Source organism: Mirounga leonina, unplaced genomic scaffold (genome assembly GCF_011800145.1).
Source record: "Mirounga leonina isolate KUSES-001 unplaced genomic scaffold, KU_Mleo_1.0 Mir_94, whole genome shotgun sequence".
Lineage (NCBI taxonomy): Eukaryota > Metazoa > Chordata > Mammalia > Carnivora > Phocidae > Mirounga > Mirounga leonina.
The window spans coordinates 12745105-12768547 of record NW_023270855.1 but is presented as its reverse complement, the minus strand read 5'-3'; the positions used below and the strand labels follow the sequence as shown (position 1 = coordinate 12768547).

The 23443-nt window shown below is 41.0% G+C and overlaps 1 protein-coding gene and 1 pseudogene across 1 annotated transcript in view; one reads left to right on the top strand and one right to left on the bottom strand.

Moving 5' to 3' along the window:
* Nucleotides 1-8954: 8954 nt before the first annotated feature.
* LOC118005440 lies at nucleotides 8955-9414 on the bottom strand (annotated as a pseudogene).
* A 2880-nt stretch (nucleotides 9415-12294) lies between these two features.
* The window catches only part of ARL8B (ADP ribosylation factor like GTPase 8B), a 58260-nt gene continuing 47111 nt past the window's right edge, over nucleotides 12295-23443 (top strand). Inside the window, exon 1 of the mRNA XM_034998622.1 lies at nucleotides 12295-12594. Within this exon, the coding sequence (XP_034854513.1) occupies nucleotides 12472-12594 (123 nt within the window). The 5' untranslated portion in view covers nucleotides 12295-12471. The remainder of the gene's footprint in view (nucleotides 12595-23443) is intronic.

The following is a 23443-nucleotide window of genomic DNA, read 5'->3' as shown; positions in this document are numbered from 1 at the left end:
CATTTTTGCCTCTGTTTCCCTTGCCTTTGGAGACGTGTCTAGCAAGAAGTTGCTGTGGTTCAGGTCGAAGAGGTTGCTGCTTGTGTTCTCCTCTACGATTTTGATGGATTCCTGTCTCACATTTAGGTTGTTGATCCATTTTGAGTCTATTTTTATGTATGGGTAAGAAATGGTCCAGTTTCATTCTTCAGCATGTGGCTGTCCAACTTTCCCAACACTATTTGTTGAAGAGACTGTCTTTTTTCCATTGGATATTCTTTCCTGCTTTTTTAAAGATTAGTTGACCATAGAGTTGAGGGTCCAGGAGTGCCTGGGTGGCTCAGTTGTTAGGTGTCTGCCTTCAGCTTGGGTCGTGGTTCTGGGGTCCTGGGATCGAGCCCCGCATCAGGCTCCCTCCTCGGCGGAAAGGCTGCTTCTCCCTCTCCCACTCCCCCTGCTTGTGTTCCTCTCTTGCTATCTCTCTCTCTGTCAAATAAATAAACAAAATCTTAAAAAAAAAAAAGAGGTGAGGGTCCATTTCTGGGTTTTCTGTTCTGTTCCATTGATCTATGTTTCTGTTTTTGTCTTAGTACCATACTGTCTTGATGATTACAGCTTTGGAATAGAGCTTGACCACTGACATCTATCTAAATCATTTGCTCCCAACAAGTATGTTTAGACTACTCACAAAAACTTCATGAGACGTTAGACAAAGTAAGCCATCATCTCAAGCTAATTTCCTTGCTGACAAATTTTGCAACAGAGATAACATGAACTTATTTGACCTGTGAAAATTGGTAATGAGAAAGTCATTAAAATGAAGTTGTGAGGTTTGGGCAGGGGGAGCTCTCACTCCCTACCACTCGTCGTCAATTACAGACCCAACAGGAAGAGATAGACTTGACCTTGCACATGGATACTACTCCAGCCAGAGGAAAAGAGGTTTTCCTCATCCCCCTGGGCAACAGCTCTGCCAGTGAGAAGCCACCACACTGTGAACTTCCAGTTTACTCCAATGGTCTCTTAGTTCATAATAGCCTTCCCAACTTCCCCATTTTCTCCTCAAAAAACATGCCTCTCCTTGGTTCCCTGGACTTACCTGTGGTTTTGCTGCAGCTTGTTTGTCCCATGCCGCAATTCTTCTTTTCCCCCAATAAACCCATCCTTTGCTGGTTAAAATAACTGGTAGTGTCTATTTTTAAGGTTAACAGACTTTTAGTAAGCCTATGTAGAATAAAAGTACTCTATTTAATGCTAACTCTAAAGACACATCTGTTTGGGGCGCCTGGCTGGCTCAGTCGAAGACAGTATGACTCTGGATCTCAGGGTTGTGAGTCGGAGCCCCACGTTGGGTTTAGAGATTATTTAAATTTTTTAACTTTTTTAAAAAGACACACCTGTTTTAATTAAACCAACAAAACAGAACTAGCTTTAATATTGAATATTTTCCCAGATCATGTAAATCTGAAATCATCAGAGCTAGTTTCTACCATATTTTTGAGAATTCAATTTATATAAGCACTTCATTTTCTTTAAGCCAACTAGATAGAGCTCTTTTACAAATTAATTTCAGCAATACCATCTGAAGGTAGAAAATACCATATATCGGACGCCTGGGTGGCTCAGTTGGTTAAGCGACTGCCTTCGGCTCAGGTCATGATCCTGGAGTCCCTGGATCGAGTCCCGCATCGGGCTCCGTGCTCAGTGGAGAGTCTGCTTCTCCCTCTGACCCTCCTCCCTCTCATGCTCTCTGTCTCTCATTCTGTCTCAAAAAAATAAATAAAATCTTAAAAAAAAAAAAAGAAAATACCATATATCTACAACACATATATACACGGACAGCCACAAACAGATGTAAACAGAGGCCTTTTAGCTTCCATTTCAAAATTACTGCCATGAATTAAGTACAATAATACAAAACTCACTAGTTAAAAAAGAAGTTGGATCTAAATTGTTTTTCTGGTAGATAGGCTAGATTAAGGTGATCTGCTCAGATGATTAAAGCTTTTTGTATTAATATTTGCAGTGAAGACACTTAAGATTTGTCCTCAACAAGTCAAGTTCCAAATGACCTTTCCCCCTTTTGTTTTTTCTTTTGATAAGAATTACCTCCATAAGTTTGGGTATCAAAGAGATGGTCTAGATAAGAGTTCTGGATAAGATCCCAGGAGAACATTTACATCACAAAGGCACAGAAAAAAAGTTTCTACACATCTTTTGAGATAAATAGGGGGAGTGTTGGGGGGTTGGTAAAAAGGACTGTTAGACTTTGAATTGTTTCTAGAGCTGCCATCTCTGGTCCTGTAAAGACTAGATTTGTAAAAAAAAAAAAAAAAAAAGACAGCTGTCTTTAATTCCTCAAAGAATTGTGTTGCCACCTAAAGGATATCAAGGACTAACATACCCACTCACCTATGTTAGAATGTTTTCCTTGCCCACTGGATACATTTAGCTTAGGGGAGGTGGCCTTAAAAAAAAAATTCTTATCAGGCTCTATATATCAGCTTCCAATTTGGCTACATTTCTGGTCATAGAGTTATTAAATCCCTCCAAATATCTTTTTTTAAAAAAGATTTTATGTATTTATTTAAGAGCAGAGAGAGAGAGAGAGAGATCATGAGCAGGGGGGAAGGGCAGAGGGAAAAGCAGACCCCCCGCTGAGCAGGGAGCCCACTGTGGGACTTGATCCCAGGACCCTGGGATCATGACCTGAACCAAAGGCAGATGCTTAACCAACTGAGCCACCCAGGCACCCTAAATCCCTCCAAAAATCTTGTCAATTTTCAGTCAGCACAAACAGTCAATATTTCTGGCAGCATTGCACAACCATTAATTTTAGTTTGCTTCCCCTTGGCTATTTAAGGAAATAAGGTAGCATCTGACCAGTAAAATCCTTCAGAATCCCATTAACTTTGGGAAGTGCCCTCCTTCCAGGATAGATATCGGGGTATAGAAGTGGATGTTAAAGAATCTGCATAGGACCTTTGAGACAGTCTCTTTTCCAGGGTCCCAGTTGATTACAGCTGGGATATTGATCCTTGGACCAGCATTTTGACAATGGACCCCTAGGAGGGTGCAATGGGGGAGGCCCAGCTGTTATTCCAAGTGCCTTGTGATGTGGGAAACAAAGGCAGAAGAAAAACTACTAAATTTCCTTACTATCTACAGTCTATTGACAAGTCCTTGAAACAGGCAGAGTGACATTCCTCGAGGGACCCAATTGCCTCGAGTTTGCTAAGGGCAAAAGGCAATCTTAGCCCAACCCCCAGGATCCTTTAAGTCTATTGTAACATATAAAAAGTCTTTTGGAAATCTTCCTTTATCTCTACCCCACAAGATACATGTTGGCAATGGTCCTCCCAAGCATGTGACCCACCGATATATATCAGAAGGGTCTCATGACTCGGGTTTTATGAGTGTAATAAATGACCTTCTCCCAGCAATAGCTAGCCCGCTCAAGGTCCTGGAAACCTTGCTTCCAAAATTCCTTAGAGACTTATGCTATCCCTAACCCCCTCCCAACTTGAAAGTATATAAGGGCCACTCCTCATGACCCCAGTGCAGCTCTTTCTGCCCATGGGTCCTGTCCCCGTGCTTTAATAAAAATCACCTTTTTGCACCACAGATGTCTCAAGAATTCTTTCTTGGCCATCGGCTTCGAACCCTAACATCTCCTACATCACCTTGGAGCTGGCGTGGCTCTGAAGCAAATAGCTGGCAGACCTACGTTTACATTGTTGTTCCAAAGTCCTTTCAAAGTACTCAGCTATGGCCATGACTTGAGTCAGGCTGGTGGCCTCCCATCTCATTTTCTGCCCTTTTACCAATCCACTAATCTGAGGAGTTAATCCATTTACAAGTAGGGCAGCTAGAGCAGGTTGGATGACCTTCTTTGTTGTATGGAACCCAGAATACCATCGGAAGAGAGCTTCCAAACAGGTCTTAAAGTCGGCCACAGATTCATCTTTCTTTTGTTTGCATGTGTGGATATTAGATCAATCAATGCAGTTAAGGAAGACTCTCTGAATGGCTTATAAAAGATCGATTGCTCTTTTGCCAGGTTTGGCTGGTCCATGAGGGAAACCTACTGAAGATCAAGGATCTCAAATATCATCCTTGGGGTTTTGCCATTTTTGCTTCCTGCATCCATTTTTGGGCTTCACCAGGTCTTACCAACATGTACATGCACTGATAAAGATCTGGCAGCCTGGGAGCGTAAGTCCTGATAATGACTCAAAGTTCTTCCAAAAACTTCTGGGATCCACCCTAGGTTTAGAAAATGTTTTCCCTACAGCCCTAAGTTTCACCTTTGACCAAGGAGTGAGAGGTGTCTTTTAAAGAGGGCCTCCTGCAACCTCAGGTGTTTTTATTTTAAAAGGTAACTATTTAATAGTCTCTTTAGAGTGGAAAGGCAATTCAGAGAGAGGATTAGGGGACTGGGAGCACTCTGGTAAAGGATAGAGGGAGTAGAAAGAGTCACATGAGTCTCAGTCTTCTGTCTTAGGTACCTCTTGTGTCTTTAACTTTTCATTAGCCTTTTGTAATGACTCTTTCAATGAGATTCAAAATTTCAATTTTGAAATCTTGGAAGCTTCTGCATACCAGTTAAAATAGGTATTCCATTCAGTTTAATTCAGGACTTCTCAATCTTACCAATTGGCATATTCCCCATAATGACCATTGCAAATTCTAGGTTTTTAAGTAAGATTTTGCCACTTTTGTAGATATCTACAGCTTTCTGGGATTATCATTTTTAGACATAAAATAAGCAGGCATGCTGAACTAGTATGCTTAACATTTTATTTATTTATTTGAGAGAGAGAGTGTGTATGAGCAGGAGGAGGGGCAGAGGGAGAGAAATAAGCAGACTCCCCACTGAGCAGGGGAGCCCGATGCAGGGCTCGATCCCAGGACCCTGGGATCATGACCTGAGCCGAAGGCAGATGCTCAACCAACTGAGCCACCCAGGCACCCTGTGCTTAACTATAGATTTAAAAAATCCCATTTCTTTTAGCTAAGAGTTTCTGTGTTTCTTGAAGCCAGATTAATACTTCAAACAGATGTGCCTCTGGGTTGGGGATTCTGTGTACCTCATTGCACGCAAATTTTACCTAGTATCTGTCTAACCCATTCCATGACCAACTTATCATAACACAGGACTATTGGAGTTAGGTGGCCAGTACTCTAACAGCTTTTAAATGTTTGGCTCATGACCACCAATTTTGTGGCTCTTTTGGCTTCTGAGATTCCCATTAGCAATAGCCTATACTCACTGGACCCAGCTTAAGTCAGACTCAGTCTGATCCCAAACCCAGTCTGGCTCTGGTACCAATTGGACACAGTCCATCTTCAGCCAGTAACCACCAAGTTCTCCACGTGGAATCTGGGGACTGGGAAAAGAACTGAACCAGCAGACTCCAAAGAATGAAGACTGTAGTCTGATTTAAACAACAACAAAAACAAATGGGGAACCACAGCCTCCACCAGGAGTATCCGATATGAAATCTCGGGATCTGGGTACAAAAGCAGGGACTGGAATTTCCAACCAAATAGGGAACGGTGGAAAACCAATGAGACAGGGAGCAGAGCTGAGAACTGAGAGAACTTATCCTGAGAAACAGTGAGACAGAGAACTCACAGTGTTCCACCGGTACTATGCCCGTGTTTCTCGTTTCCAAATGCCATCAGAAGTCCGCTTTGGATCCTACTGCTGCCACCAAATGTGTTAAAACCAAAACTCAACTGAGAAAATTTAAAGATCTATTTGGCTTTTATTCAAGAACTTATGAATCTGGAAGCATACCATCTAACAAGTAGAAAGGAGCTTTGAGGACTGCACAAAATGGAAGACTTTTATAGGCAGAAACGGGGCAGGACAAGGAAGTTATTAGTAAAAGCAAAGGAAGGATTATTCCAGGTAAGGTCACCTTCCTTTGGGCCAGGGCCAGGGTCTACCTCACTAGCGCTGATCAGGAAATTCCAGATTGACCGGTTAAAGGTCTCATTCCTGCAGTTAAGTCTTGGTTTGCCAAAATGGGGGCAAGGGATTCCATTTTAGACCTGTTGTTCCCATTTTTAAAAAACAATCTTAATTACCCTATGGACTTTAGTTAATAAGGTTTCAATATTGGTTCATCAATTGTTAACTACTGTAACAAATTTTACAAGTATAATTGGAGAAAGTATGAAAGGGGAAGAGGATTATGGGAACTCTTCATACTATTTGCTCAATTCTCTGTAAACCTAAAATTCTAGACCCGTCCAAGATAAAAGCTGTTAAAAAAAAAAAATTACTTCTTCTTTCATGTAGGAATCCCTTTCTGAACATTTCAGTTGGGCTGCTATGAAATTATAAGGTTTTAGAGGTAAAAGTTTCTTAAATTTTATCTTATCCCAAACCTTCACTTCATACATAAGGAAGCTGAAGCCCAGAAAGGAGAGGTGCCTGAGATCACACAGTTATGTAGTCTTAAAGTGAAAATAAGAACTTCTTATTCAACGTAAGCCTTGTCCTTCCTAGCAGAGAGCTCTTTGCTCCACCCCACACTGCATTAAGTATGTTTTCCACCTATGGCATTCTCACATGATTGGCTTTTCTTAACCTGGGGTTGACCAGCTCAGTTTTAGAATAATGAGGAGCGTTCCTTCTGTAGGGGTGAAGGCAGACTACCCTAAGATGGACCATTTGGCATGATGGATTATTCTGAGCTGAGAGCAATTGGAATCCCACAGGCTCAAGAGAAACTTTGCCCCTCTTACAAACCTAGAAGAATCTAAATTGGGTGGCTTTCCTAGAATAAGGATTATTAGCAGAGATAAATCTTATCTGAGTGACCCATCTGTATCATAGGGTGAACATCTAATTACCAAACTTCTGGGGTGCCCGACTGGCTCAGTCAGTAGAGCCCTTGACTATTGGTCTCGGTGTTGTGAATTTGAGCCCCAAGTTGGGTATAGGGATTACTTTAAAAAAACGAAATCCTTAAAACAAACAAACATCTATTCTTCATATTGCCCTATGAATGCATTCCTTTCCTCTGAAGTCCCAGACCCCTGCCCCCTTCTCCTTAGTTCAAGATGACATATAGACCTCACTTTGCCTGACTGTCTTTGGAATTTCCACGTCTGTGTGGATTCCCTGTATGCATGCTATTAAATTTTATTTTTCTCGTGTGAATCTGTCTCAAGTAAATTCAATTCTGAGTCCAGCTAGAAGGACTTGTGAGAGGACAGCAATTCTTCCTCCCTGACATTTCTAAAGAGAACTCCCTGTTTCTTGTTTCCCTTTTCCTGAGGTCAACAGTATCCTTTTAAAAGGCAGAGCTGACCTTCTGCCCCTTGCAGATTCAGGGGGCTATCTATATGACTTGGAGTGACATACATGGGTAATGAAAAATCTTGGATCCTTGACCGACTCGGACAACATGCAGAAATATCCTGTGGATGAAGCCCAGCTGCTGTCATTTTAAGATGCTCTGAGGCTGATAATCAGGCCAGTGGGAACATATGGAATATGTCACACCTATTTTATTCTTTGGCCAAAACTATTATCCTGTTAGACAAGTGTGAAGCTAACAAAACAGATGCCTAAGAGACTAGACTTCAGAATCCCCATAGTGACTGCCTCATTTGCTCAAAATGACTTCATTGATTTAAGTAGAAATGGTCCCTGTCCTTAAGGAGATTCCAATTTAAAATCCTGTCCCTAACTGTGATATTACCTCATCTGTGCCTCAGTTTTCTGATAGCCAAAACTAGAATGGTCTTCAAAGATGCATCCAGCTCTGATGGCATAGAATTTTATGTTTCTTATTACAATAGCCATAAGGCAAACATATCGGTCCATCTTATCTCTTACCCCACCCTCACAGGACACTGGGATTCCTGGCCTTTACACATGACTTTTGAATGTGTCTGAGCACGTGATCCTGCATTCCCATTCTTTTAACTTAATTTGAGACAAAGTTCAAAGGCAAGAGTGCACCCATAGGATTTAGAACACTACTAGACTGAGTTCAGCAGAAATTGCCTCTTCAATTAAAGAAACAATTAAGGGTGGTATCTTTATTTTATTTTATTTTATTTTATTTATTTTTTTAAGGATGGTATCTTTATTCCTATTTTACAGATGAGAAACTGAGTCCTGGAATTGTTAACAAAATGTGCCGAGACACTATGTCCTGGAAATAGTAACTAGCTTTTAGTGAATGTTAATAAATAGAAGCACAGAGAGGTTAAGCAACTTTGACAGTTCACACAGCTGATGGGTAGAGGAGCTGATAATCACAATCAGCCATTCTAACTACTTAGGGCTATATGTAATAAGTATAACATCCTGTGTTTTACTATCCTTACTTAGTCTAACTTAATATTATTTTAATCATCATTCTAATGCTATGATTTAGGTATTATCAACGGTGTGTTGATAAATGTCTAACAACTGGTTTTCTAAGGAAGGGTGGAATCCTGATTTGTAATGTTTGCCAATTTTCATAGTGTGACTATTCCTACTAGGGCCAATTTCAAGCTACCACTATAACATGAATGAACTCAGAATTGGGAAGACATGTACAGTAACTCCACTATATGGTATTTCCATTGTATGGATATAATATATATAAATAGCTTCAAGAAATAGATAATAGTAAATCGTAGTAAAATATTAGGAAACACTTACTTTGAGTATTTATTGCCTTCATTTTTTTTTTTCCTTTGTGGCATCTTTATTTTTCTATCTGGTACATGAACAAAGTGAACATGGTCAGAAACATCAGCTGTACTGAAACAGCCAATTGTAAAACAGAGGGCACGAGGACATGGAAGGGTGGGGTGGCAATTCCAGACCAGCTTCCCCCAAAGGGCTTATGTTCCAAGCCCGCAACCAGAGGCGGCTCTGGGCAGGACTGTGCAGTGCATTTCTGGGGAGGAGCAACAAGAAGGACCAGTCACAACAGGGACTGCAGCCGGGCATGAGTTTATTGGCTTCTGACCTCACGCTCCTGCTTGATGAAGTTGATGAGCCCTTTGGTGGAAGCGTCGTGAGAGGTCCCTGGGCTACTGCTGTCAAGCTCAGACTTGATTTTCTTGGCCAGCTGCTTTCCCAGCTCCACCCCCCACTGGTCAAAGCTGTTGATGCGGGTCCCAGATGATACCTTGAATGAAGATCTTGTGCTCGTACATGGCAATCAAGGCTCCCAGAATGAATGGCGTGAGCTTGGTGAACACAATAGAGTTGGTTGACTGATTTCCTTCAAAGACCTTGTGTGGCAACAGCTTCTCCAAGGCCTCTGGACTCTTCCCTGTGGCCTGCAGCTCCTTCTGGGCCTCCTCTGTTGACTTCCCCTTCATCAGGGCCTCAGTCTGGGCCAAAAAGTTGGCCAGGAGGATCTTGTGATGCAAACCCTTCCTTACTGGGTGCTGGGTCTGGGTGGGATGAGGAAGTCACAAGGTATCATCTTGGTGCCTTGGTGGATGAGCTGGTAGAAGGTATTGCCTTCATTTTAAATAAAATGTACTTAACTATAAGTGAACAAAGGAAGCTATAGAGTAATGCTTACAACATGTTTCTATTTTTGTACATAAGAGAAAACCATCACGCATTTGTATTATGTGTTTATTTGGTAAAAAAAGAGTAAACTGTTAAAATGGGTTACTTCAAAGATGAGGGGATTGAGGATGCCAACAGATAGACTACCTTTTCTTTGTCACATCTCTGTATTATTTGATATTTTACAAACATAATATTGTGTTTATATGACAAAAAATAATCTATAGTTTTTTTTACGGGAAACTAGAAATGGAAGGTAAGAATGACTTTTTCATTAAATGGTTTTAGAGGTGAAGGGAATTACAATAATTGCGAAGGTTGAGGAGTGTTCAATTTCTCATTTTAAAATTAGTGTTTATTGGTTCATTGTCCTTCCCACCGGAATGAAAGCTCTGTGATGGTCAGCACATAAGTACCTACAAAGTCTTGGTTCCAGCCACCATCATCCCTCCCTTAAACTAATACAACAGCTTCCTAACCATCTCACTGTTTCTGTTCTTTCCCTCTGCATTAGCTTGCTAGAGCTGCCATAAGAAAGAACCACAAACGGGATGGCTAAAAACCACAGTTTGTCTCACAGTTCTGGAGGCTACAAGTCCAAGATCAAGATCTTGGCCAAGGTGGTTCTTTCTGAAGCTCTAAGAGAGAATCTGTCCCACACCTCTCCCCTAGTGATGTGGTTTTGGAATATAGGTGAGGTTCGGTGGGGTGAGGTCTGGAGCCAATGACCAACAAAGAATTCTTGAGATGTCTTTGGTGCAAAACGGTGGTTTTATTAAAGCATGGGAATGGGCAGAGGACCCGTGGGCATAAAGAGCTGCTGCCCCTGGGGTCTTGAGGAGTGGCTGATTATATACCCAGGAGTTGGGGGAAGTAAGGAAAAGGGAGGTTTCAGAAGAACTTTCATATGCTAAAGAGAACCCACCTAAAAGATACTTATAAGATACCCAGGGGTCTTGCCATTGTCAAGTTAAGCTTGTTTTCCCCTCTAGCAAGGTATTAACATTTAGTTGGGAGATCCCTGGAAGAATGTCACACAAGTCCCACCCAGGAGTGGGGGTGTGGGGGGAGGTTGTAGGGTGTCAGCTTGTGCTTTGTCTTCAGCTAGCCTTCTGCTCCCTCATCACTAGCTCCTGGTGGCATGCTGGCCAATCCTTGGTGTTCCCTGGCTGGCAGCTGCAACACTTCAGTGTCTGCCTCTGTCGTCACATGATCTTCTCCTCTTCTGTGACTGTGTATCCTCTGCTATTCTTATAAGGACACCAGTTGTTTTGGATTAAAATCCCACTCTACTCCAGTATGACCATCTTCAGTGATTATGTCTGCCATGGCCCTATTTTCAAACAAGGTCACATTCTGAGGTATTGGGGGTTAGGACTCCAACATATCTTCTGGAGGGACACAGTTCAATCCATTATGCCTTCCCATAGCCAATTCTCCATGGAGCTACCAGAGTTCACTTTTTAAAAAATTAAAAAAAATTTTTTTTAGATTTTATTTATTTATTTGAGAGAGAGACACAGAGAGAGCACAAGAGCATGAGCAGGGGGAGGAGCAGAGAGAGGGAGAAGCAGACTCCCGACTTGATCCCAGACTCCAGAAGCTGAAGGCAGATGCTTAACCAACTGAGCCACTCAGGCGTCCCTAGAGCTCACTTTTAAAAGTATAAATTGATTCATTCACCAAGAATAAAATCTGAACTAAGGACACCATGTCCTATTTCCTCTAGTCCCTGCCTCTTTCTCCATCCACATCTCTTTCTACTCCCTGCCTATTAACGAGCTAGCCATGCTGATTGTTTTTCAGTCATGCTCCTTCCCCCTTCAGGGTCTTTGTTTTTCCTTCTGCCTGGAATGTGCTCCCATCAGATCTGTGCCTGGCTCTCTTTCTCACTTCCTCCAAGTCTTCCCATCCAGGGCTACCTCCTCTGAGAGGTCTACTCTGATCCTAACTAGAACACTGCTACTCTTGTGTCCTTCTCTTGTTCAGTTTTCTTTATAATGCTTGGTACTACATGACATGGCATTATATCTTATATTTATTATATTATATGTCTCCTCACTAGAATGTGAGCTCCATGAGGGCAAGGACTTTTTTTTTTTTTAGTATGAAAGCCTTGCAGATATTTAAATTTATTTTTTAATCAAGTTAAACTTTTGAACAGGCAACTCATTTCCATGATTGAAAGTCAAAATGATACAAAAAGATACCTAGAGAAATCTCATTCCCATTCCTGTCTCTGGCCATCCAGTTTCTTCTATCCTTCCTTTTTATTGGTCTTCCAGGATTTCTTTATGCAAATACAATACATACTTGTATATATGCACATACTTTGCACTTACAGTCCTTGAAAACATTTCCTGGACATCATTCCATTATCAGTTCACAGAGAATTTCCTCGTTTGTTTTTATAACTGCATAATATTCCCTTTTGGGGCCACAGTACAGTTTTTTTTAATCATTTCCCTCTTGATAAACACTTGTGGCTTCCCATCTTTATTCCATACTGAATCTCCCAGAGTCTTGAAGACTTTCTGCATACAGCCGACTGTCAATAAACAACTGCAGAAAGAATGATGAGTTAACCAAGGTAAATGAGCGAGGGAGGGATGGTAGGGAGCCCAAGGGCAGCTCCCGGGTACGCGGTGCTGCAGGGAGGCTCCAGCAGGTGGCGCTGCAGGCGGTGGGCGCGCCTGGCCGGACAGCCCACGTCGCTCTTGCCGTGGACGCCGACGGTGGCGCGGGGACGAGCGTGTGGGGCAGGGCGAGTCATATGACCCGCTCGGCTTCCTGGCTTCGGCCGCCGCCGCCCGCCCGTGTCCGCCAGTGGTGCGCCGCGGCCCCGAGGAGCCGTTGAGGGGTCCGGGCTGAGGCACGCTCGTGTGGGAGCCGTCGCTGCTGCTGTCCTCCCGCCCGCCCGTCCGTTCTCCCTCCCGGCCGCCATCATGCTGGCGCTCATCTCCCGCCTGCTGGACTGGTTTCGCTCGCTCTTCTGGAAGGAGGAGATGGAGCTGACGCTGGTGGGGCTGCAGTACTCGGGCAAGACCACCTTCGTCAATGTCATCGCGGTGAGTGCCGCCCGCTCACCCTCCCGGGGCGCCGCAGCCCGCGAGTCCGGCCCGGCGCTTGCCCGAAGGCCCCGGGCTGGGGCTGCCCTCAGCGCGATGGGGCTAATGGGAGTGGGACGAGGGGAGGAGGCAAGCCGTTCCTGTCACCTCCGCGGGGGCCGGGGTTCGGAGTTCCCGCGTGTTGGTGCCTGAGCGGTAGCGTGGAGATCGGCAGCCGAAGAGTTAATTCCATTCAGTCACCTTCTACAAAAGGCTAGGTCCGCAGCGCGGCCGGGGCTCGGAAGGGGTAACGTTGGCCTTGTCTCGTTTTTAAGGATTGGGTTTCCTTCGGGTTTGCTCTGTGGGGGCACCTGCAGGCTTAACTTCAGCCTGTCACTTCCCCGAAGGGTGGGATTTGGCGAGCTGTCAGTCCCGTGAGAAAGCGTGAGGCTCCAGAGTGTCCCTCAAGTAGCCGCTCGGGACGGAGAGCCCCATCGTGAGGAAAGCAGGAGACCCGTGTGGGCTCCTTCCCGAACTCCGTGGGCGGCTTGTTCCCTGTAATTTAGTTACTGGTTTTCAGTCGTTCCCCTAGGGGCGGAGATCAAGTTCATTGCTGTTGGGCTCGCTGGTAGAAACTGGGGAGAAACCCCTCCAGCCAATCCAGTCCACTGTAGTCTGTAGTGTTTATTTAGCCAGGCAGTTACGGGTTTCTGTTTTTCCAGAGCCAGTAGTCGGAAAAGATGGATCTGTAGTCACTCAACTTCCTTGAAAAAGGAGGGGTTGATCTTTTATGAGGGTGTTTCTTACTTGCAAGGGAGGGAAGGGAAGAGACTGGGCGGGAGCATAGTTTATTTCAGGCCCAGGAAATGGTGTCTAGGAGGGAAATTGCCCTGGGAACCTGTATACGATGTGGTGTTTATTCAGCAGTGATTGAGTGGAAGGATGATTATTAAATTTTGCTTGGGTGGTTAGTTGGGGAAGGAATAAGAGAGAAAGATTCTCTTCAATCTTAATTTAGAGGCCAGGAGTTGATGTGATTCACTTTTAGCTGATAGGTGCTTGTACTTGTCAGGGACAAGCTTTAGAACTATGCTAAAGAGAGATGGCAGCAGTTCTTCATCTTTTAGATGATGGTTGAAATCCTTATTTACTAGTCTAGTTGCCCAACTGGTTTGGTTACAGGAATGATTCAAACAGCTCCCTTGTGGGATTAAATATGTAACATGTGACTCTTAGTCCTGCAGTAATGGAGCAGCAGAGTGAGTAAGACTTGAAGAAAAAGATTAGCAGAGATCCAGACTGCCTTTGAGGAAGGTTGCATATAAGTATAAAAGAAAATTTATGTACTTGTTTGGCTGCTTTGGGGATATGTTTTTGTTTTTGGCTTGAGATGACTCTCTTTGCAGCAAGTAGAGTGGAAAGTGTGTATGATAGCACTAAAATTAATAAAAAATTTTGGACTAAATATCCATACTAGAGTTTTTATTTACTTATTTATTTTTTAATATTTTATTATTTATTTGAGAGAGAGCAGGAGAGAGAGAGCACAAGCAGGGGAGAGGGGGAGAGGGAGAAGCAGACTCCCCACTGAGCAGGGAGCCTGATGCGGACCTCGATCCCAAGACCCTGGGATCATGATCTGAGCTGAAGGCAGACGCTGAACTGACTGAGCCACCCAGGTGCCCCGTACTAGAGCTTTTATATGATACAGAAAAGATCAGACCTCAGTTAACTAAATTTTCTGGTTTTCCCTTGAGATAAGAATTGGAGTCTCCTTGTAAACCCTGTCCTTTTGACAAGACTGAATTAATATATAGTGTAGGTGTAGGTGTATACTACAATTAATTGTTATATTTGTTGCAGAGTAGTTATACTTGGGAAACCTGAAAAGGTTTAGTAAATCTTCGAAGAACTTCTAAAGACATAAGCATGAAAATCATGCTTATTATGTTTTTCAAAGATGGTGTAGCTTAATGTGAGCAAGAACTTTGAAGTCAAGGAACTGTGGGTTTCCAATCTGGCTCTGCCACTTAACCTTGTATCCTCTTTCAGGCCTTGCTTTCTCATCTATTAGAGATAATAATAGGTTTCTTGAAGAGTTGTTCTGGGGAGTAACTGAAATGACAGATGTTAAGTGACTAGCACCATCCTGCCCATAGAAGGGGCTAGGTAAGTGGTAGCTGTTGTTATTTGTAGCGGATACACTTCCTTAATGCAGAAACAGCATTTTGAAAATATTCAGAAGGGAATTAGCTGGGGTAATTTCCTTTCCTGAATCTGATTTATCCAAATGTGGGCTCCAGTAGTGGAATTATGGATTGTAACAATAACATCATGTACCCCCCCATTTTTAAAAAAAAATTGTATTAGATTATTTTAACAGCAGAGCTTCTGGAACCCTGTTGAACTCAAAGTGAACTAGTGGTTCCACTATTTTTTTTTTTTATATTAGACAATTCGTTTTGGATTATAATGATGTGGGTAGGTTTGGCTTAGAAAAATTCTGGACTGTAGTTGTTACAGCCTTTAAGATACTGAGTAAAAAAGAGACCTCGTAAATTTCATACCTTTTTAAAAAAAATATCAGACTCTATGGGCGCCTGGGTGGCTCAGGTGTTAAGCATCTGCCTTTGGCTCAGGTCATGATCCCAGGGTCCTGGGATCGAGTCCCACATTGGGCTCCCTGCTCAGCGGGAAGCCTGCTTCTCCCTTTCCCACTCCCCGCTGCTTGTTGTTCCTGCTCTATCTCTCTCTGTCAAATAAATAAATAGAATCTTTTTTTTTTTTAAAGATTTTATTTATTTATTTGAGAGAGAATGAGAGAGAGAGAGCATGAGGGGGGGAGGGTCAGGGGGAGAAGCAGACTCCCTGCCGAGCAGGGAGCCTGATGCAGGACTTGATCCTGGGACTCCAGGATCATGACCTGAGCCGAAGGCAGTCGCTTAACCAACTGAGCCACCCAGGCACCCATAAAATCTTAAAAAAAAAAAAAATCTCAGCCTCTAACTTAACCTGTGATTATTAATATGTTGAGGGTGAGGAAAAGGTTAGTAATTAAAGGTGATTTTTACAGACTTTTAGATAAAAACAATGTTTCCAAAATAGTAAATTTAGCCTTATATTTTATTTTATTTTTTTTAAAGATTTTATTTATTTATTTGACAGAGACAGAGACAGCGAGAGCAGGAACACAAGCAGGGGGAGTGGGGGAGGGAGAAGCAGGCTTCCTGCTGAGCCGGGAGCCCGATGCGGGACTCGATCCCAGGACCCTGGGATCATGACCTGAGCCGAAGGCAGTCGCTTAACCAACTGAGCCACCCAGGTGCCCTAGCCTTATATTTTAAAAAATTAACTATTGTTTGTATTTTGTATAAAATGTTTGATTTGTAGACTCAAATATAGATGGTTTGAGTACTTTGTGTCACTTTAGAAAGTAACTTGCCAGGTATGAAAAGCTTCAGGTGAAGCCAGTTTTCTTTTGGTAAAAATCAACTTTTTGCATAAACTGTGGCTTTATCTTCTGCCTTAAAAGTTAAGAAAAATTTCAGAAATGTCATTTAACTTACCCAAAAGGTTTGTGAAGGTGAATTAGTTATATATAGGGTTTGGTTTATTCTGAAATGAGGCATTTTTTTTTTCTTTTTTAGAATTTATTTATTTGACAGAGATAGCGAGAGCAGGAACACAAGCAGGGGGAGTGGGAGAGGGAGAAGCAGGCTTCCCGTGGAGCAGGGAGCCCAATGCGGGGCTCGATCCCAGGACCCTGGGATCATGACCTGAGCCGAAGGCAGATGCCCAATGACTGAGCCACCCAGGCGCCCTGAAATTAGGCATTTTATTTACAGAGAGGTTCATTCCTAAAATTCATATTCTTGTGGTTTTGAAAATGGAATGATACTTCATTTTATCTAATATTTTTACATAGACACCCTCAACGTACTAAGTGTTCTCTTTGTTTTGAACATTAAAAAAAACCTCTCTAGTCTTTAATTTTCTCATTAGTTTTAGGGAATGAAATATTGCCCATTGCTAAGTATTCTGGCAGTTATTGCATAATAAATCATGTGCTCTATATGTGTAATGTATGTTGAGTAATCTTTATTTTTAACGGAGGCTCTTACATGGGTTGCAGGAATTAATAAGAAATGTTTAATAGGATTTACCAAAGTGTTACAGGCTAACTCTTAAAGATAACAGTGTGTTTTAGAAATGAGTAGTATGAAAGTTTGTCTACATTTTTGTGAAATATTGATACAAATTGGTTAATCCAAGGAAAAGTTTATTACTGCTGAGTATTAGGAAAAGGAGATACTTGGAACGGTTGTAGAAATTTGAATCTAGAATTTTTTTATTTTAAAGATTTATTTATTTTAGGGAGAGGGAGGGAGAGAGCATGTGCTCTTTAGCATGGGTAGGGGCGAAGGAAGAGAATTTAAAGCAGACTCCCTGCTTAGCATGGAGCTCCACCTGGGCTGGGACCCTGAGATCATGACCTGAGCCAAACAAAACCAAGAGTCAGATGCTCAACCGACTGAACCACCCAGGCGCCCCAGAATCATTTTTTTTAGAGTTTGTAGAAACTTTAATTAAGTGGTCTAATTTTACTTTCATTTTATAGATGTAGCTAGAGGATCCAGAAAAGTAAGTGAAATTCCTAAGGCTGCTAACTAGTAGAGATAAAATTAAAACCTAGGGTTAGTTCCCTTTCTACTTTTCTGGTCTACCTCTGTAAAATCCAGCTGAGACTAGAATCATAGAGCTGTGGATTAGGAGATCTTAATCCTTTAAAAATCTTTTTTTTTAAATATATTTGTTCATAAATATACTTTTTTTTTTTTTTAAAGATTTTATTTATTTATTTGACAGAGAGAGACACAGCGAGAGAGGGAACACAAGCAGGGGGAGTGGGAGAGGGAGAAGCAGGCTCCCCGCAGAGCAGGGAGCCCGATGCGGGACTCGATCCCAGGACCCTGGGATCATGACCTGAGCTGAAGGCAGTCGCTTAACCAACTGAGCCACCCAGGCGCCCCATAAATATACTCTTGTTACGAATCTGGATAACAGTTTAAACCCAAGCATCTTAAGCATGTTGATTAACATTTGAGGACTGTGTGTGTGTGTGTGTGTGTGTATCTCTATGTGTGTATATATGTGTGTGTCTGTATATATGTTGGAGGGCATGAATTGGGGAAGGAATGATAATCTGTATAAAAGTAGGAGTAGTGGAATATTTTGATATTGTGTTTGGACATTTAAATAACTGGCTAACAGCATTGTTGGGTTATTGAGCCATGTTTATTTTCTTTAAAAAGCAGAAATAATTCTGGGTTTGATCAGAGTGTTTATTACCTAATTACTCTGGAGTAAGAATGGGGAAAATAGTTTTTAAAGAAACTATATTGTGGCTCAAGTCTATAGGTTAGCAAATTTGTAATTTTATTGTAGAAATAGTCTTCTAGTGAGGTGGTCTTCAATTTCACATTAGGAATTGTAGCACATGAGGCATCGTGCCAAGGAGCTTCTTTCTCTTTCAAGGTTCTTTACCCTCATCCCCATTCCCATTATTTTTGCCATGCAGACTTAGAATATCAAAAGCCAAATGTTCTCATTAAGAAGTTGTTATAGTGCAATAATCCATTTTAAATTACTGACTTAGAATGTATCTCACAACTTAAAGTGCTTTTTAACCTCAGAGATAAAGTGGATGGTCACTGAACATGGATAGAAAATGCATTGTACCTATAAAAACTACTTAAGTATTATTTTTAGATTTTTTTCTGATTATCAAAATAAGATAGGGTCATTAGTAAAAATTTTAAAAGAATGATATAAAATAGAAGAAACCTTGTTATCTTCACCATCCAAGGTTAACTACTGTCAACATTTCAAAGTATTTCCTTTTTGTCTTTTTTATTATTATTTTTTAAAAGATTTCATTTATTTATTTGTTTTGAGAGAGGATGAGCTGGGGTGGGGCCAGAGAGGCAGAGGCCAAGGGAGAAGCAGACTACCTGCTGAGCAAGGAGCCCAACTGGAGGCTCCATCCCAGGACCCTGACATCACGACCTGAGCCAAAGGCAGACACTTAACTGACTGAGCCACCCAGGTGCCCCTATTTATTTGTTTTTTTTCTTTTTGTCTTTTTTTGTCTTTTTTTTTTTAAGATTTTATTTATTTATTTGAAAGAAAGAGAATGAGAGAGAGCACATGAGAGGGGGGAGGGTCAGAGGGAGAAGCAGACTCCCCGCCGAGCAGGGAGCCCGATGCGGGACTCCAGGATCATGACCTGAGCTGAAGGCAGGTGCTTAACCAACTGAGCCACCCAGGCGCCCTCTTTTTGTCTTTTTTAAATGAATATATCTAAACACCTTTTTAAAAAGTTTTGAGAGGATACCTAGTTTGTTTTAATTATGGTGTATGCATTTTTCTGTGTATAAAACCATTTTAATGCTTTTTTAATTTGTTCTGTTATGGCATATCTTGTGGCTGTACCATAATATATTTGATCATTTCCTCATTATTGGACATTTGAATAATTTCCAGAGTTTATTGTACATCAATGTGTTCTGCATTTCCTAAGGATGAGTTCCAGAGTTACATCACTGGGTCAAAAGAAAGGAACATATTTCATGTCAAATGGCCAAATTGCTTTCCAGAAAGTGAAGTATGGGCTCTTACTGAGAATGTTCTCTGAACAGATTTCATATATAAAGTTGGATGTCAGCTAAGCACTTGTCCCTTGTTATTTTTAGGGCAAAACATATTTAGTTTTGTTGATAAGTAAAGTAAACCAGCAGTATTTTTAAACTATTCTATTAGGTAATTGCTCTGCTTCTGTGTTCAATGTTTAAAGAGGTATCTATGTTTTAGCAACTACTAAGACTGAGACTATAGGGAACATAATTCCTTTTTGAGTTTTCTTTTTTATTGAATTTTGTAGCCATGTCATATAAATAACAGCTTATCCCCTTTCTCTGTCCGGATCTAATTTGTTTTAAACTTAATGGTGGATTGCATTAAGAGTTGTATTCTAGGAAGCTGGCATATTTCCATGCAATCCTTACCTAATCTTGTCCTGTTAAAGTGTGATGCTGCTTTTCTTGGGCGGGGGGGAGCGTGTTAAAAAATATTCTTTTATAAATCAGAATCTAAGAAAGTTTACCAAGTAAGGATGCCTGGATAGCTCAGTTGGTTAAACATCTGACTTTTGATTTTGACTCAGGTCGTGATCTCAGGGTCATGAGATTGGCTCTGCTGGTTGTGGAGCCTGCTTAAGATTCTCTCTCTCTCCCCCCCTCTGCCCTTCCACCCCCCCACCTGTCTCTCTTTAAAAGAGAGAGAGAGAAAAGAAAGTTTGCCATGTAGACCATTTTTTGAGGCTATAGCATATGAATTTTTTAAATTAGTAACTTGAGTATCATTTATAATTATAAAAGTTGATTCATGTCTTTTGTGCTCATATAGGAAAACTAAGAAAAAAATATTAACCTAATTGCTGAATGGTCAAAATTAAATGATAATTTAAAGCATTTAGTTTTTCTAGTATGTGACAAACCAAAATTGGAATCTCTAATGGAATAATTTGAGTTAATTTCTTTCTTCAGAGTCAGCACCACAAGGCTTACATTCTATTGTTATTTTTTACACTCTTTCTTAAATTGGACAATTGGGTCTTATATTTCATAGTTTGTCTAGTTTTATACACTAGAATAACATTTTTTTTTTTTTTAAGATTTTATTTATTTGACAGAGAGCACAAGGAGGCAGAGCAGCAGGCAGAGGGAGAGGGAGAAACAGGCTTTCTGATGAGCAGGGAGCCCGGTGTGGGGCTTGATCCCAGGACCCTGGGATCATGACCTGAGCTGAAGGCAGCTGCTTAACCGACTGAGCTACCCAGGAGCCCCTAGAATAACATTTCATATTCCAAAAAGAAATTTTTTTTACCCTTAAAGAAATCACAGCTTTAGGGTTCATTTTAAAACCATCTCTAAGAATACTGTACTTTTAAAAAATTGTAATACTGACAAAATAATTTTAGGTTTCAGATACCGAAGTAGTGACATTTCTGCTTGAAAATTGAAGCTTTTCCTTCTAAGCTGGGTTAGGAAAACAATCATTTGTTATTTAAAAAAAAAAAAAAAAACTTGGATGATGATTGGCAAAATGATCCTAAAAATGTCTTTTTATCAGTTTACTTGATAATAATTACTTTAGCTCTACCTAAGTAGTATTACTGTAAGAATATACTTTGAGCCTAAATTTGTTGGCATATGAATGTGGTATGAATGAATTTATTTGGAATATGTTTAAGTGGCTGCATGAATTAGAATGGCATAGAGGTTAGGAACTGACAGCCAGACTATTGAGGTTCAAATCTTGACTCTTCTTTGACTTGTCTTATTTTTGGCAAGTTACTTAACTCCTCAGTGTCTGTTTCCTTACATGTAAAATGAGAATAATAGTAGTTTCTACCTCATAGAGTTGTTATGAGTTAATACTTGTAAAACATTTTGAACAGTGTTCAAAACAAGGCAAATAATATGGAAGTGCTTCATAAATGTTAGCTGCTAGATTACTGTAATGTGCTCTCCTTGAGGGCAAGGATTTCTGTTGCTTTTGTTCACTGATACATTCCAATTCCCTGAAACAGTGCCTGGCACATACTAGATGCTTAAATATATTTTCAAATAGACTTACTATATTCACAATATAAAATTAAGAAAAATGCCTTTATGAACTCACATTTCCGTTTTCATATTTCAGTATGCAGAGTGTAGCATAGTGTTAAGAATGACAGTTAAGGGGGCGCCCGGGTGGCTCAGTTGGTTAAGCGACTGCCTTCAGCTCAGGTCATGATCCAGGAGTCCTGGGATCAGAGTCCCGGAATTGAGTCCTGCATGGGGCTCCCGGCTCAGCAGGGAGTCTGCTTCTCCCTCTGACCCTACCCCCTCTTGTGCTCTCTCTCTCACTCTCTCAAATAAATAAAATCTTTAAAAGAAAAAAGAATGACAGTTAAGAATGCAACTTTATGGTAAAAGGTAGAAAAATAGACTGATCCCTACAGGAAGGAAAGAGTGGCCCTTCGCAGTACTACCTGCCCTCTAGAATTTAGGTGCCCTGTACAAGTGTATGCTTAGATTGTAATTTTAAATTTGGATAAGACCATAATTTTGGTATCTATTTTCATGTATTTTAGGTTTTTTTTTTAATAGGAAAGAGGGGAAGCCCTTCTTTTTTTTTTTTTTTAAAGATTTTATTTATTTGAGAGAGAGAGAATGAGAGACAGAGAGCATGAGAGGGAGGAGGGTCAGAGGGAGAAGCAGACTCCCTGCCGAGCAGGGAGCCCGATGCGGGACTCGATCCTGGAACTCCAGGATCATGACCTGAGCCGAAGGCAGTTGCTTAACCAACTGAGCCACCCAGGCGCCATTGTATTTTAATTTTTAAACCAGATTAGTGTAGGTTTTTTTTTTTTCAATTTTTTTTTAAAGATTTTATTTTATTTATTTGACAGAGACACAGCAAGAGAGGGAACGCAACCAGGGGGAGTGGGAGAGGGAGAAGCAGGCTTCCTGCTGAGCAGGGAGCCCGATGTGGGGCTTGATCCCAGGACCCTGGGATCATGACCTGAGCCGAAGGCAGATGCTTAATGACTGAGCTACCCAGGCCCCCCAAGATTAGTGTAGGTTTAATCACTGTTGACAGTCATAAATTTGCAAGCCCCAACAGGCAGTATACTGTGCTTGTAGTAGCCCATCCCCTCCTAGATGAGAAGTGGGCTCTTGAGACTGTCTGCAGTCTGGACCAGAGAGAGCTTTTGTCAGTTTGCCCTGTGAAGGTGGATTAAGGTCTGGTTTAGACAGTGATCACTAGATCTACTTTTCCTTGACAGCTCCTTTTGTATGGAGAAAGTTTGAATGCAAATATATGGAATTCATTATATTCAAATAGTTCTTATCAGAGGAAGAACTAGGAAATGGCAGAAACCCACTTTTTCGGCCTCCAAAATCGAGCTGTTTCACTCCTGGCTTTTGGTTTCTTTATTTTGATCTCACTATTTTCTTCATTCAGTGGCTGAATTTAAAAACTTAAAACATTTTGTTTCTTAAAAAGAATACGCATAATCCATATTGTTTAAAAAAACAGTATAGATAATGCAAACAAAAAGAAATCATTTTTAATACCATTAGGATTTAATGACTATTAATATATTTAGCTGTATATCCTTCCCATTTTCTCCCTGTCTTTTCACAAATATATGCTTTTTTTGTTATTGAGATGTAATTAACATATGATACTAATTTCAGGTATAACATGATTGCATATTTGTATGTATTGCAAAATGATCTTCACAGTGAGTCTAGTTAACATCTATCACCATGCATAGTTACAATTTTTTTAATCTTGTGATGAGAACTTCTAAGATTTACTTCTTAGCAACTTTGGAATAATACAGTATAGTATTATTAATTATGGTCACTGTGTTGTACATTCCTCTTACTTATTTTATAACTGGAAGGTTGTACCTTTTGGCACCCTTTACCTGATTCCTTCACCACTATCCTGTACCTCCTGCCTCTGGCAGCCACCAGTCTGTTCTGTGAGTACTACTTTTTTTTAAAATTGCACATATAGGTGTTTTTCTCTTTCTGATTTATTTCACTTAGCGTAATGTCCAGTATATGCTTTCTTGATAACCGTGACAGGATCATGTTGTACATTCTAAGTGATCTGATGTAGTCTATTTGACTTACCTACTTTGATGGCTAAAAGGCAACTCAAGTTCAGTTAGTTCAAGATGGAACTTTTATTCATTTTTAAATTTTATTTATTTATTTATTTATTTATTTATTTATTTATTTATTTATTT